Source organism: Heteronotia binoei, chromosome 5 (genome assembly GCF_032191835.1).
Source record: "Heteronotia binoei isolate CCM8104 ecotype False Entrance Well chromosome 5, APGP_CSIRO_Hbin_v1, whole genome shotgun sequence".
Classification (NCBI taxonomy): Eukaryota; Metazoa; Chordata; class Lepidosauria; order Squamata; family Gekkonidae; genus Heteronotia; species Heteronotia binoei.
Window position 1 is genome coordinate 94,264,745 of NC_083227.1, and position 13,404 is coordinate 94,278,148.

The 13,404-nt window shown below is 37.4% G+C and overlaps 1 protein-coding gene across 1 annotated transcript in view; it reads left to right on the plus strand.

Moving 5' to 3' along the window:
• The window catches only part of NUP210 (nucleoporin 210), a 155,498-nt gene that overhangs the window by 36,323 nt on the left and 105,771 nt on the right, over nucleotides 1-13,404 (plus strand). The window contains exons 6-11 of the mRNA XM_060239833.1: nucleotides 1,001-1,133; nucleotides 5,766-5,934; nucleotides 7,680-7,741; nucleotides 8,260-8,366; nucleotides 9,444-9,584; nucleotides 11,557-11,694. Of these exons, the coding sequence (XP_060095816.1) occupies nucleotides 1,001-1,133; nucleotides 5,766-5,934; nucleotides 7,680-7,741; nucleotides 8,260-8,366; nucleotides 9,444-9,584; nucleotides 11,557-11,694 (750 nt within the window). The remainder of the gene's footprint in view (nucleotides 1-1,000; nucleotides 1,134-5,765; nucleotides 5,935-7,679; nucleotides 7,742-8,259; nucleotides 8,367-9,443; nucleotides 9,585-11,556; nucleotides 11,695-13,404) is intronic.

Consider the following 13,404-nt stretch of genomic DNA (forward strand, 5'->3'; position numbering starts at 1 on the left):
TATCGACATGTCATAACATTAAAGAAAACTGTTCAAAATGTTATATAGGTGGTATATGACACCTAAGAATTTGGCAAAAATGAATAATCAGGTGTCGGACAGATGTTGGAAATGTAAAAAAAATGAAGGATCTTTCTACCATATGTGGTGGACTTGTGAAAAGGCAAAACAATTTTGGCAAATGATTCAGCAAGAGATCTCAAAAATTTTGGATTATAATATTAAAAAGGCACCAGAAATCTTTTTGTTGGGATTACAAATGGAAAAATTTCCTAAACAAGATAGAACAATAATTTGGTACATGCTTTCAGCTGCAAGGACACTATATGCGCAGATGTGGAAGCAGGATAAAATACCGAACAATGAGACTGGACTTCAAAAGTTATGTATTGGAGTGAAATGGACAAGCTTACAAGAATCTTAAAAGAAAATGATCTAGAGAAGTTTAAAAATGAATGGGGAAAATTTCAAATATATGTTGAAAAACAATGGAAGGTTAAAGGATACTTAGCGATTTTTGACAATAGTTGAACATTGGAGGAAGTATACATGGACTATAGTCAAAAAGCGGGAATATGGGAATATACTTTCTTTTTAATTTTCTTTTGATAAGGACTAAAGGATTATAATGAAGATGGATTATAATTATATGGTTTTTTCTTTCCTTTTTATCTTCTTGTTGTAAGATTTCTTTTATGAAGATTCTTTATTTGATAAAATTACCTTTTAGTCTTAGCAATTTACTTCAAATACACCATTGGAGGTCATGAAAAGAGGGGGAGGGAGGAGAAAAATGTAATGTTTTTGTATGAACGTTTAATAATAGATGATGAGTATTATTGCAATATATTACAGAGTAATAAAATTGTTTTAAACACAAGGATGGTGACTGGAGATGCATATATATGTTCATGAAGGTTCATGAAGCTATTTTTTAAAAATTGTACATGTTTGCTGAGAATTACTTTAATTTACATTTATTTTTTCTTTTTACCAATAGAATGTACCTGCTGCAGAAGTCAGATTGTTTATTTTGGAAAACATCCTTCTAAATCCAGCATATGATATCTACCTGCTGGTAGGAATGTCAGTACAATACAAAGTTCAGAAAATAAGGCAAGGGAAGATTACAGGTTTGTATTTTTCCAACTTTGATGTTTTATATTCAGTGTTAAAAATCTGCTACAGACTGAAACACAAATCCACCCTATGTATTCACAAACTTGTTATATTGGCATAGTTTGCTTTACATCAGCAACAGTACAGTTCTAAGCAGCCTTACACCCTTTTAAGTTCATTGAAGTCAATAGGGGTATGTAACTGTTAGGAGGATTGCACTGGAAGTCTGCAATAGTGTTTGTAATCTGCAAGATGCTGCCTGTCTAGCTGCCTGCTAGAAATTTTGAAGGTTTCATTAGGCTGATATTGACTTGAGTGCTATCTTACTACTAGTGCTCTGATACTATAGCAGGAATGTGGTTTGTCTACACAAAAAAGGAACACTACTCTTTCTTACCAGCAAGACTTACCTGTGTTGTATCTTGAAGTAGCAGGACTTGCCTTTTCCACTAGCAAGTTGAAGCAGTATATTTTGACATTGTGATTCTCCTTAGTTAAACCTGTTTGCATATTAAGCTTACACAACCCCAGTAGTTCAAGATTCAGTAAGACTTTTGATAAGGTTCCATATAATATTCTTGTTGACAAATTGGTAAAATGTGGTTTGGATCATGTTACTGTTAAGTGGATCTATAACTGGTTGACAGATTGCACCCCAAAAGTGCTTGTTAATGGCTCCTCATCCTCTTGGAGAGGAAGAAGAAGATATTGGATTTATATCCCGCCTTCCACTCCGAAGAGTCTCAGAGCAGCTCACAATCTCCTTTACCTTCCTCCCCCACAACAGACACCCTGTGAGGTGGGTGGGGCTGGAGAGAGCTCTCACAGCAGCTGCCCTTTCAAGGACAACCTCTGCCAGAGCTATGGCTGACCCAAGGCCATGCTAGCAGGTGCAAGTGGAGGAGTGGGAAATCAAACCCGGTTCTCCCAGATAAGAGTCCGCACACTTAACCACTACACCAAACTGGCTCTCCAGGAGTGACAAGTGGAGTGTTTCAATGAACTGTCTTGGGACCTGTTTTGTTCAACATCTTTTTAAATGACCTTGATGAAGGAACAGAGGGAATGTTTATTAAATTTGCCATTGATACTAAATTGGGAGGGGTTGGAAATACAATAGAAGACAGAAACAGGATACAGGATGACCTTGACAGGCTGGAAAACTGGGCTAAAACAAATAAAATTAATTTTACTGGGGATAAATGTAAAGTTCTGCATATAGATAGGAAAAATCAAATGTTTCATTATAGGATGGGGGAGACTTGTCTTGGCAGAAGTATGTGCGAAAAGTATCTAGGGGTCTTAGTGGACTGAACATGAGTCAGCAGTATGATGCAGTAGCTAAAAGGGCCAATGTGATTTTGGACTGTATCAACAAGGTATAGTGTCCAGATCGCATGAAGTATTGCTTTACTGTGCTGTGGTTAGACCTTTCCTAGAGGTGTGTTCAGTTGTGTTCAGTTTAAAAAGGACATAGACAAGCTAGAACATGTCCAGAGGAGGACAACAAAGATAGGGAGGAGTCTGGAGCCCAAGTCCTACAAGGAAAGGTTGAAGGAGCTGGGTATGTTTAAATGAAGAGGAGAGGACTGAGAGGTGATATGATCACCATCTTCAAGTATTTGAAGGGCTGTCATATAGAGGATGGTGTGGAGTTTTTTCTGTTGCCCCAGAAGGTTGGACCAGAACCAATAGGTTGAAATTGAATCAGAAGAGTTTTCAACTAAACTTTAAAAGAACTTCTTGACAGAGCGGTTCCTCAGTGGTTTTACTCAAGAGGCTCTCCTTTGGAAGTTTTTAAACAGAGGCTAGATGGCCATTTGATAGCAATACTGATTCTTTCAACTTAGGCAGATCATGAGAAGGAGGGCAGAGGGAAGTATTTGTGATTTTCCTGCACTGTGCAGTGGGTTAGACTAGATGACTCTGGAGGTCCCTTCCAACTCTGTGATTTTATGATTCTAAGATGATTGACAACATTTAAGACATTCAGAGGGTGTTTTTTTAACATATTCATGTCCCTTCCTTCCTACAAATAGCTCAGGGTGGCATATCTGGGGGCTGACTCATTTTATTCTCTTTAGAACCCCGTGTTGGATGTATGATGTGTTGTAATTTAAGCTGAAAAAATCAGTAATCCCAAAATTAGCCTATGGGCTTCAAAACCCTGGAACCTAATGGATGTGACTGGAAAAGCAGAACCTAATCTTTTGAGACCAGGATCCACAGATCTACTTTAGGAGTGGCCAAAGACTCTTGGCACTTAGTAGGGTTTATTTTTGTTTGTTTCATTGATTGGTGGACAACTGCCTATCCTTCATGTACAGGAAACAAAGTGGCTACACAGTAAATAGATCAAAGCAAAACCACTGTGCAAACACAAAATGAATCAACAATAATAAAATAAAGTGATAAGCTTGTGCCTTTTGGAAACTGAATGTTGTGAGTTTACAGGATGGCTCTTGGATGAAGCTTGTTTGCGAAACGTGGTATATCAAGTCGACAAACACGTAAGGAAGGAACTTTGTACCTTTGCAGCCCTTATTTAGGGAGACTGAATCAACCACATCTTGTGAATTTGGCTGTGATTGAATTTCCAGGGGAAGCCTTTTGAATGGACCTTTTGCATTCTCCATGGAATCTTCTTGAAAATTATTGTGGAATCCATCCCCTCATGAAATATACTTCCAGTGTGTTTGGGGTATCTTTATAAATGATTTGACATTTTATTTTATTATTGTTGATTCATTTTGTGTTTGCACAGTGGTTTTACTTTGATCATCCTTCATATACAACAGATCACAAATTGTAGTTAAATTCTGTGTTTTCTATTCTTAAAGTTTGCCTTTGTGAGCATTCAACTTTGGAAATAATGTGAAAATTTCTAACACATTGTTTCTGATTGTATAACATGGCTTTTTAATATCATTAAGTCATTACAATTTTTGTTTCATTCAGTTTCCTTGTTAAAGATATTGTTCCAGTTACTGTTTTAGGAGAAAGGAAAAATTTGTGAGGGTGATTCCATGACTGGGAAAGTAATTGTGGGAACTGGATTATATGCCTGAAAATGTGAAAAATGCTAAACAATTACCCATAGCCTAATTTATGGAACTGGCAGAGATATTGTGAATCACAAACAAAATTGAAGTAAATGCCTTTAGTAATTATGATAATTTTAAAGAAATTGAAATTAATCTAGACAGGAAATGAAGATAAACAGCGGCAGAGGTAGCTGGAGTTCCATTAACTTTGGTTCGTGAGCTTGCTGCAGCCCTCCCTGAATGAGAAAGATCTTGCCACTGTGGAGAGTGCCCTGGTAGCATCTAGATTAGATTACTGTAGTGTGCTTTGAACAGGGCTGCCCTTGAAGACTGTCCAGAAGTAGTTGGTACAGAATACTGTAGTCAGAATGTTGACTGGAGTGTTGGTTCCCATTTGTTTTCAGACTCAATTCAGGGTGCTGGCATTAACTTTTAGAGCCCTATATAGTTTGCAGCCAACATAACTGAAGCCCACCTGTTTACTCCATCATCTTTGGAGGCCCTGCTTGAAGTGCTTCCTATCTGAGGCTAGATGGGTGGCATTCCAGTAAAGGGTGTGGTACCAAACATTATGGCATCAAATATTTGGAATTCACTCTCCCAGGGAAGTTGGTCTGTCTCCCTCTATCATTGTCTTATGCTAGAAGGTGAAGACTTTTTTTGATTAGCATACCCCAGTAACTCTTGTTGGCCCTCCCTGGTTCTGTTGTGTTTATGCTATATGTTTAATTGAATTATATAGTATTAGCCACCCTTGGCTGCAATCTACGGATATCTAAGTTGGTGGCTCAGGGCCACATAAGGATTTCCCAGGTGGGAAAGCCCCCCTGAAAACTACAAAAAAATACACTGGGGGTTTAACGCACTTAACTTTGGCAGTGATGTGGTGCCCTAGAGCCATGCTGGGTCCAGAGGCAATGGCTGTGGCTCTGTGCTGGGTCCAGCAGTGAATCTGGTACCTACGTATCCTGAGGCTCTGTGCTGGGCCTAGCAGCAGTGGTGGAACTTGCACAGCCCATCAGTGTCTGTGCATCCTCGGAGATACACAAGGCATGCTGTCACTGCAGCCCTGGAGATGCACCAGCCATGCTGTCTCAGCCCAGGAGCTGTGCTGGTGCAGCCTGGGAGTCATGCTGAGTCTGCAGGCATCCGAGACATAGGTCTGTAATTTGTGCTGGGTGCAAGCTTGGCAGGAAAGTTGGGAAAAGGGAATTCCCCCCTCCCACAAATATCACGGGCCTACATTTGTTTTATATATATCTTATTTGAAATGCTGATTTAGTGCTTTGATGTTCGCTGTCATGGGGACCCTGTTTGGGTGTAAAGGTGACATAGACCTACTTTAAATAAATTAATTAAATAACAGGTCTTGTGTTCAGCATCTTATAAGCATTTTTGTCATTTTACCGGAGTACTTTTGCTTAAGAAAACATCCAAGCTAAGTGAAGCATTTAACAAAATTCAGGGGGAGGGGTTATTAAAATATTCTTAAGTATGTACTGGGCACACTAATTTAATAGTGGTTGTGGTGTTATTGTTATCTGTATCAGCAGGATCCTTATAGTTGTTTTTGGTTGTCATGCTTTCTTACTTTATATACAGAATTAATGATGCCTTCTGATCAGTACGAACTGCGGCTTTGGAACAACACATTCAGCCCTGAGGGAGATACAGCCAGGCCCATTGCCAAGCTGGATCAGGCAACATCCACAGTTACTGCATTGCAGCGGGGACAGACTAACATCATACTCGACCACAAAAATATCCTTCTGTGTGGTGGTATTCAGAACAACAGATTTCTGACTTTAGCCTAATAGCTGAATAAATTTAATATTCTGATTCATGCAATAATCTGAACTATTCACCTTGTGTTCAGATGCCTCTAGGTGATTGTTGCAGCAACTGCCAAAAGTAGTGTCTGTCCAGTAGCATGCTGCCTAATAACAGCTCCTTCGGACAACAGAGAGCAACATGCAGGTCTCTGTGATTTTCTTATTCCTCTCTGCCATTAGAAGAAGCTGGACAAGTCAATGTAAGTGGCCTGTATCCAACCTAAACAATCTTCCTCCAGCTTCAGTGTCTCTTATGCCAGAAGCATAACAACATAAATTGGAGAAAGGCTCCTTAGGCTGGAAGAAGACTTCAGAAATTGTTGAGCTTAGTTGTAGGATACAGGCCAGTGGCATTGAGAGCAACTACAAGGGAACCCAGGAACTCATGAAACTACAAGCATAACAGCTTCTGCTATGGTCACCTGGAGGCCTCTTTTCCGTTAATCAAACTACAGTGACTATGAGCAAAATGACACAGCATATGAAGCCTCACAAGTGAATGTTGCTTTAAGTCCAGTATTGCTGCCTGTTTATTTTAATTCCTTCACCTTGACTAATATGAAACAATGCCATGATATGATGGACTCCTGTATCCCCCCAACTCCCAGACAGATTTTTCCCACCCAAACTTCAGTTCCCCTCAGTGACAATCCCCTCCAGTAATGTGTATTTCCTCTTTGTCTTATAAGTTTAAATTGTGCCACCGTCACAGATATTTGTTTAGGCTTTAGACACAGTACAGGAACTTGTGGGAAATACAGGAGCTGTCCTGTTTTATAAACCCTTGTGAAATGGTACTTAAGGCAGATTAACTTTCAAAAATATAATAAAGGCTTTATTAAACAGGCAGGGAATGAATACACACACACACAAGAGGAATAAAGATTTAGAATTTCTATGAGTACATGTTCTAATTTTTACAGATTTGAATTTGTAATACTGTTTTCTGGAGAACAACTTTTGCTTAGAGTTTCTAGATTTCTCCTATCAGAGTTTTAGGTTTTCCCTTTAGATATTACAGCTTTCCACTAACTCCTGAAGTCTTAAACTTCTCCCCTTTATCACAGACCAGGGTTCTCTTCCCAACCCCTTTCACTGACAAAAAGTTATTCTCCTTATCCCTAAGAAGCAATCTCCTCTATTTGGCTTGACTGGGAGTTCTCTAACTACCCAGGCCTTCTGCCAAATCCTTTTCCAGTATCTGTTGTCTGTATAAAGTTGTTCTGTAATTTTCTTGACTGAGAATCTAAATTCTCCTTCAGAATAGTTCTAATATATTTAAGACAATGGGGTCTTTCTTCTTCTCTCCGTAGAAGTACTTTTCTGACTACTGCTTGTCAGAAAACACTGACTCCCAAATATCTCTTCCCTCTAAAGTCAAACTACAGGGCAAAAGACTACTGACTCTTTTCCCTCCAGTTCATCTGTTTTGATTTCTCTAACAGCTGATGCTGGTCAATCAGAGCATGTAGAGCAGCCAATCATATAAGCTCTGCACTCCAAGGAAGATTAATTCATGAACTTCCTGACTTGCTGACATAAACAGCGTTTTAAAAATCTGCTTTTCTGTGCAATCTGTCACATACGAATTTTATTTAAACTTACAAAAGACTATTAAATTAATCTTTTGGGGCTTCTGATCTTTATGGGAATATATGTTCCTTGACTGATTTCCAAGTATTAGTATGCAGGGTGCTTCTAAATTACCGAATGGTAGTATTTATGTTGTGGACCCAGGATACTTAGGTTGGTATTGCATATTCAGTGTTAACTTGTCAATTTTTATTGTTTACTTTGGGGAAAAAAATTACATTTCACATGTAATTCTAACAATAACAGTTAAAGAAAATCATATATAAATTTATACAGTAGTAAAATGATATGCAAGTCATATAATGCAAAGTAGTATATGTGGAGTAAACTTGAAATGTGCATGACCAAAATTACATTCTCATAAGACTTTTGCATGCCTAGTGCCCTAAAAATTTCATTTTAAAATATGTTTCTTTACTTCCTCATGCTCTGAAGTCCCTTTTCCCCTTTGGCAACTAGTTTGAAATGTGAAATAAATACATATGGTTTGAATAACTAATTTTCATCAAATGATTTGATAATCTGCAGAATTTTCTTACGGAGCCAAAATCTAAGCACTATATGAATGTTAGAAGCCTCTTTTTAGCAGTACTGTAGGGTTGTTGTTGGGTTTTTTTGTAGTATTCTAATACCTGTTAATATGTGCTTCTTAATGCATTTCTGCTATATAGGATTTTCAGTTCACCCTGGAGACAGATGGATCCTGGAAACAGAAAGGCTGTATGAAATAACAGTTGAAGTATATGATAAATCTGATAATAGGGTGTATTTGTCAGATGTAAGTAAAATACTGGTATATGGTTTCTTATACATGCTTTAAATAGAGCATGTGTGCTTAATAAAAATGTCATACATTGAAGGATTTAAATTGGTTTACATTAAAGTGGTCACATTCTTTTTTCACTTACCTTGTCTTGTATATTATGTAGACAGGTATTCCTTTGTTTGTATAGATAGGTGTTCTTGTTTAAAGGAACAAGAACAGAACAAGTAAAAAGATGCTACCCTGATTGAAATGCAGTCAAGTCAAAATTGTGATTTATTACTGACTTTTAAGTGCTAAAACTGATTTAATTCCTTGAAATGTGAGCAGAATTAACTTTTAGAAGTATTTTATCTATGTTTTAATTACTAAGCAATAACCTAAGTTGAAACTGGAATTTATATATTGATGAGTGAATGTATATGGGTCCCAATCGTGCACTTTAAAAGGTAGCAGCGGACTATCCAGACAATATGATCCACTCTTAAACAAGGGAACTACACTAGTTACCCTTGACAAGAATCTGGGAAGAATTTTTGATTCCAGTTTTCATATTTGCTGGTAGGTTTCCTTTATTTAACATTTCTTACAGTGCTTCTTCAAGCTTGGAGCTCTTAATTGGGAACACAGTATGAGTACGTCAAAGAGTTTAGGAAGGAAGAAATTAATTCAGTTTGGCTGCTTGGTTTATGTTTATTGTTTTGCCATTTAGGTACAAATATTTTTATTATATTAGAAGCAGAGTATATACTGTGTTATAAAAGTGTAGAGGTAAAAAAAAAAGTAAATTAGTTGCTGTAAGTGCCAAAAGGAAACCATTCCAGGCTAGTTCTTAGAAGTTAGCATTGTTTGAATGGGTTCTCTTCCATACTGTTTTCATTTGATGCTCAACTGCTGCTGGTCTTGTTTTTCAGCAACATTGTGACCAATTAAAATCTAATTTGCATTTTTGTACTAAAACAGGAAAAGTAATGCATGAAGTAAGAATGACAAGAACAGTATTTCAAATTATTCCATATTGCAACATCAGAAGTTCCAAATATATGTACTCAGTAAGATATTTAGTAACCACACTTGCCTATCTAATTTCAGAATCTCAGAATTGATACATACTTTGCAGAAGAATACTTCACAGTTCTGCAGTCCTCTCTGAATGGATCACATCACCATGTGAAAGCAATAAGAGAAGGCCAAACTACTATTACTGCTTCATTAACATCTATTGTGGATCAGGTATATCTGCTTATAGAGAAACTCATTTCAGATATGAAGCATTTAATCTGAAGCAGAAAATATGGTTGCTGGAGGGTCAAAATAGATAACAAATGTTTGTTGACTTCAGCAAAACTGGATAATATCCTACTGTTCAAAGTAGATAACAAATGTTCGCTGACTTCAGCAAAATTGGATAATATCCTACTGTTCAATCATAAACATGTTTATTTCAAGTAGATTTACTTCCAGGTAATTGTCTTTACAACTCTGTGACCCATTTGTAAATTACTTTGGGACTAATGGGACATTTTCAAGCCAATGAATTTTTGACTGATTTGTAAAAACTCCTGCTCAGATCACCATGACATATTTCTAAGTGGTGTATTCAGTAAAGCAGTAAAGCTTTTCTGGAACTGTACTGCTGTAGGCAGTACTAGAGATTGCATGTCTGAAAGTTCCATTAGTAATAAAATAAAAATTCCACTGTTCACACAGAAAAATAATATGTCTAGGAGATGAGTTGACTGATAAAGGTAAGGAGACATGAAGCAACAGTAGTAATCTTAAATTTTCTTGTAACGAGCTGATGAAACATTAGGATAGCCCAAAGTTCCAATGTGCTCCCCCACCCTGAGTCTGTAGGTTAGATCCAGATTTAAGTTTTCTGTCAGTACAATATAACTTAACTTGTCTCCTCTTCTTACTGCAGGCCATTGATCTATACAAATGCTGTGGGTTAGCAGACCCTAAGTAGCATGTTGAAGAGGGTCAGCAGTGGGAGGGGGAGTTAGTGGAAATTGTCTAGCTTGTTCTAGATCCCACTCATTAGTTCTTAAACATCATGCTAACAATTTACCCCATGAAATAAATCAATACTTTAGTGCTGCAGATCTTGCAAGGCAGGTCTAATCAATCCCAGATATTTGTCAGCTGATTTACTTGGATAATGATCTAGAGTACTGTTTCTTAGATAGGAATGGAGAAGCTTTTATAGCATAGGGAGGGATGTCTCAGTTTAGAAGAAAGTGGTTTTGCGTAACAATTTATTTTTAGTATGGAATTAATTAAAAATGCCATCTTTGGGCACAAATATGTAGCAGTCTTTTCTTGTAATATATGTGTTCCTTGTGGCTTGAAGTTCAGTGACCCTATCAAGTGTGGAAAATAAATCAATAAAAAGAACTCAGTAGATTTTTTTTTTTGAATAAAACTATTTATGATTATATTTTGTACTAACAACAGGTCTTTTTTTGAGCGGGAATGCACAGGAATGCCGTTCCAGCTGGCTTGGTGTCAGGGTGTGTGGCCTAATATACAAATGAGTTCCTGCTAGGCTTTGTCTACAAAAAAAGCCCAGTGAGAAACAATAGTGACATCAGGGGGTGTAGCCTAATAGGCAAATCAGTTCCTGCTGGACTTTTTTCACACACAAAAAAGTCCTGACTGACAATATTGTGTGGTAAAATGAGTTTTTATAGGCTTTCCAGTTTTACCCTGGTGAGGATGGTGCTGGGCTGATCAGTGTCCTAAGCTGCTGTGATATTTCTTTTGCAAATACTATGTGCATTTACATGAGAGTAAACTCCATTAAGCACAGTGGAATTTACTTCTGATTAAGCATGCACAGGATTGCATTATTCTTCCAGGCTATTTCTATCATCTGAAAGGGGGAGGGGATCTTTTCGAATTCTACCACTGAGAGTGGTAAAATTAAAGTTAAGTTTTTCAAGAAGTGACATTGTTTCCTTGACATTAAAGGTTTTTTTAAAACTGTGTAGTTATTCAGGCCACTCTTGCTTCCTATTATCTGTACTCTTAGTACAAAAAAAACTTCTTGGAATCAAGCCTGCCATGATAATTATATATACTTACTGTAGAAAAAGTTCCCTTTTTCTCCCTCTTAATTACTGTATTATTTTCTAGTATTCTAGACTGTGTCCTTTAAAATTTGGACAATTAATGTATAACAATTGTATATTATTTTTGATAGGATGGAGGTGTTTATACATTACTTGTTCCTGTACGAAACCAGCAAGAAATAGACATTTATGTCCCCATTGCCCTTTCACCAAGCATTTTGACATTTCCATGGCAGCCAAGAGCAGGAGCCTATCTGTACACAATAAAGGTAAGTGTTAAAAGCCATCTAAATACAGAAAACAGTCAAATTTAGCTATTGGGTACTTTGTGATCCTTTTTAAATCTTGAAACTGCCACCATATTGCCGTTAGAAACTGGAATTTTCTTACAATTCTGCCGCAGGTTGATGCCTGCAGTTTTAAAAGCTGCATTTTGTTTTATGGCACACATTTATGATTCAGGAGCCTTGCTTTAAATTAAGTAGGATTGCAGAACACATCCCGTACTAGGAGAAACTGATAAACAGTAAATGGATAAAAATGCTTGTGGTTTGCTGCATCCAGGTTCCATAAGTTAGCAGCTGCATTTACTGCCAAGAAGACATTTGGGAAAGAATGAGCATCCCCCCTAGAGCACCACATTGACATACTTCACTTCCTCTGTTTCATTCACTAGAGCAATAACATTGTTATTGGAAGGCAAAGGCCATAGCATTATTTATGGTAGATTTTTCAACCATGACTTTTCTTCTGCACTTTTCATGCTTCCTTCATTTCCAAGGAATAAGGTTAACCAGAACCATCTTTTGATGAAACTTTTTTCAGAAAAAAACAAACTGCTAGTCCAGGAAGATTTGTCTGTGCGTGTATAAACACATACTGTGTTTACAGAAGTGTTCAGCTTTTTATAAAAAATGCTTTTTCACAAAAATAAATATGTAGTAAACATACCCATAAAATCAGGGGAAAAATACTTAAGTCTGCGGTCCTTTCTTGTAAAACTGTGTAGGTAAAAGTCTAATAAAAATAAAGCTGATTCATTTCATAAGAATAATGCTGTTTAAATTTTGAAGGTAATGTTATAAATTCTTTCCCTCTTCCAACTCAAGTCAAAATTGAAGAAGAGTTTCTTCTAAGTAGTTTCCCCAGATTTGTAGCAAAATCCTACCCTACCCATACATAGTTACAAGGTGTAAATTTTAGGAATATATTCAAAAATAGATGTATTCATGTATAAGGAAAAGTCCAATGGGCTACGGATGTGACTCAGCAGTAGAGCACACTCTTTGTATGCAGAATGTTCCAGGTTCAGTGGCTGGTATTTCCAGTCAAAGGTATTAAGAGCTGTTACCCTGGTGAGTCCTGCCACTAGATAGCATTAAGGAACTGTATGGGCTAATAGTCTAATAAGGCAGATTTGTGTGTTCATAAAGGTTCTGTGTGGTTCTTGAATTTACACAGTTTACATTAAGGTTCAGTACCTAGTGGTTTGTGATATGTCCTTTTCCATTTACCTCATCTTTTAGTGCCATCACAACAACAGTATTTTTCGTGCGAAGTATTTTTTTTAATAGTCGGGAAAATAAGGCTACAATCCTGTATGCACATACCTGAGAGCAGACACCACTGAACACAGTAGAACTTAGTTCTAAGTAAACATGGAATTGTGCTGCATACTGGACTGATTCCCTTCACTAATGTACACTGTTTCTTACTCTGTGCACAAATGTTCTATGTGTAGTTTAAGGATTGTCTACTCCCATATAAATGTACCTGTCCATTCTGGTCATCTTCAGAAGCACTGCTTCAGGTGCTCCTACCAGCTGAGGTTAGATGGGTGGCAATCCAAGAAAGGGCCTATCTTCTTTGTGGTCTCTGTGCTTCACACTCATGGGATAGAGCGCCTGCACCAATCCCCGAATTGGTACCTAAAAAGCCCGGGATTTTTCGCGCTCGGCACCCAGTGAGCATGCGCAGGA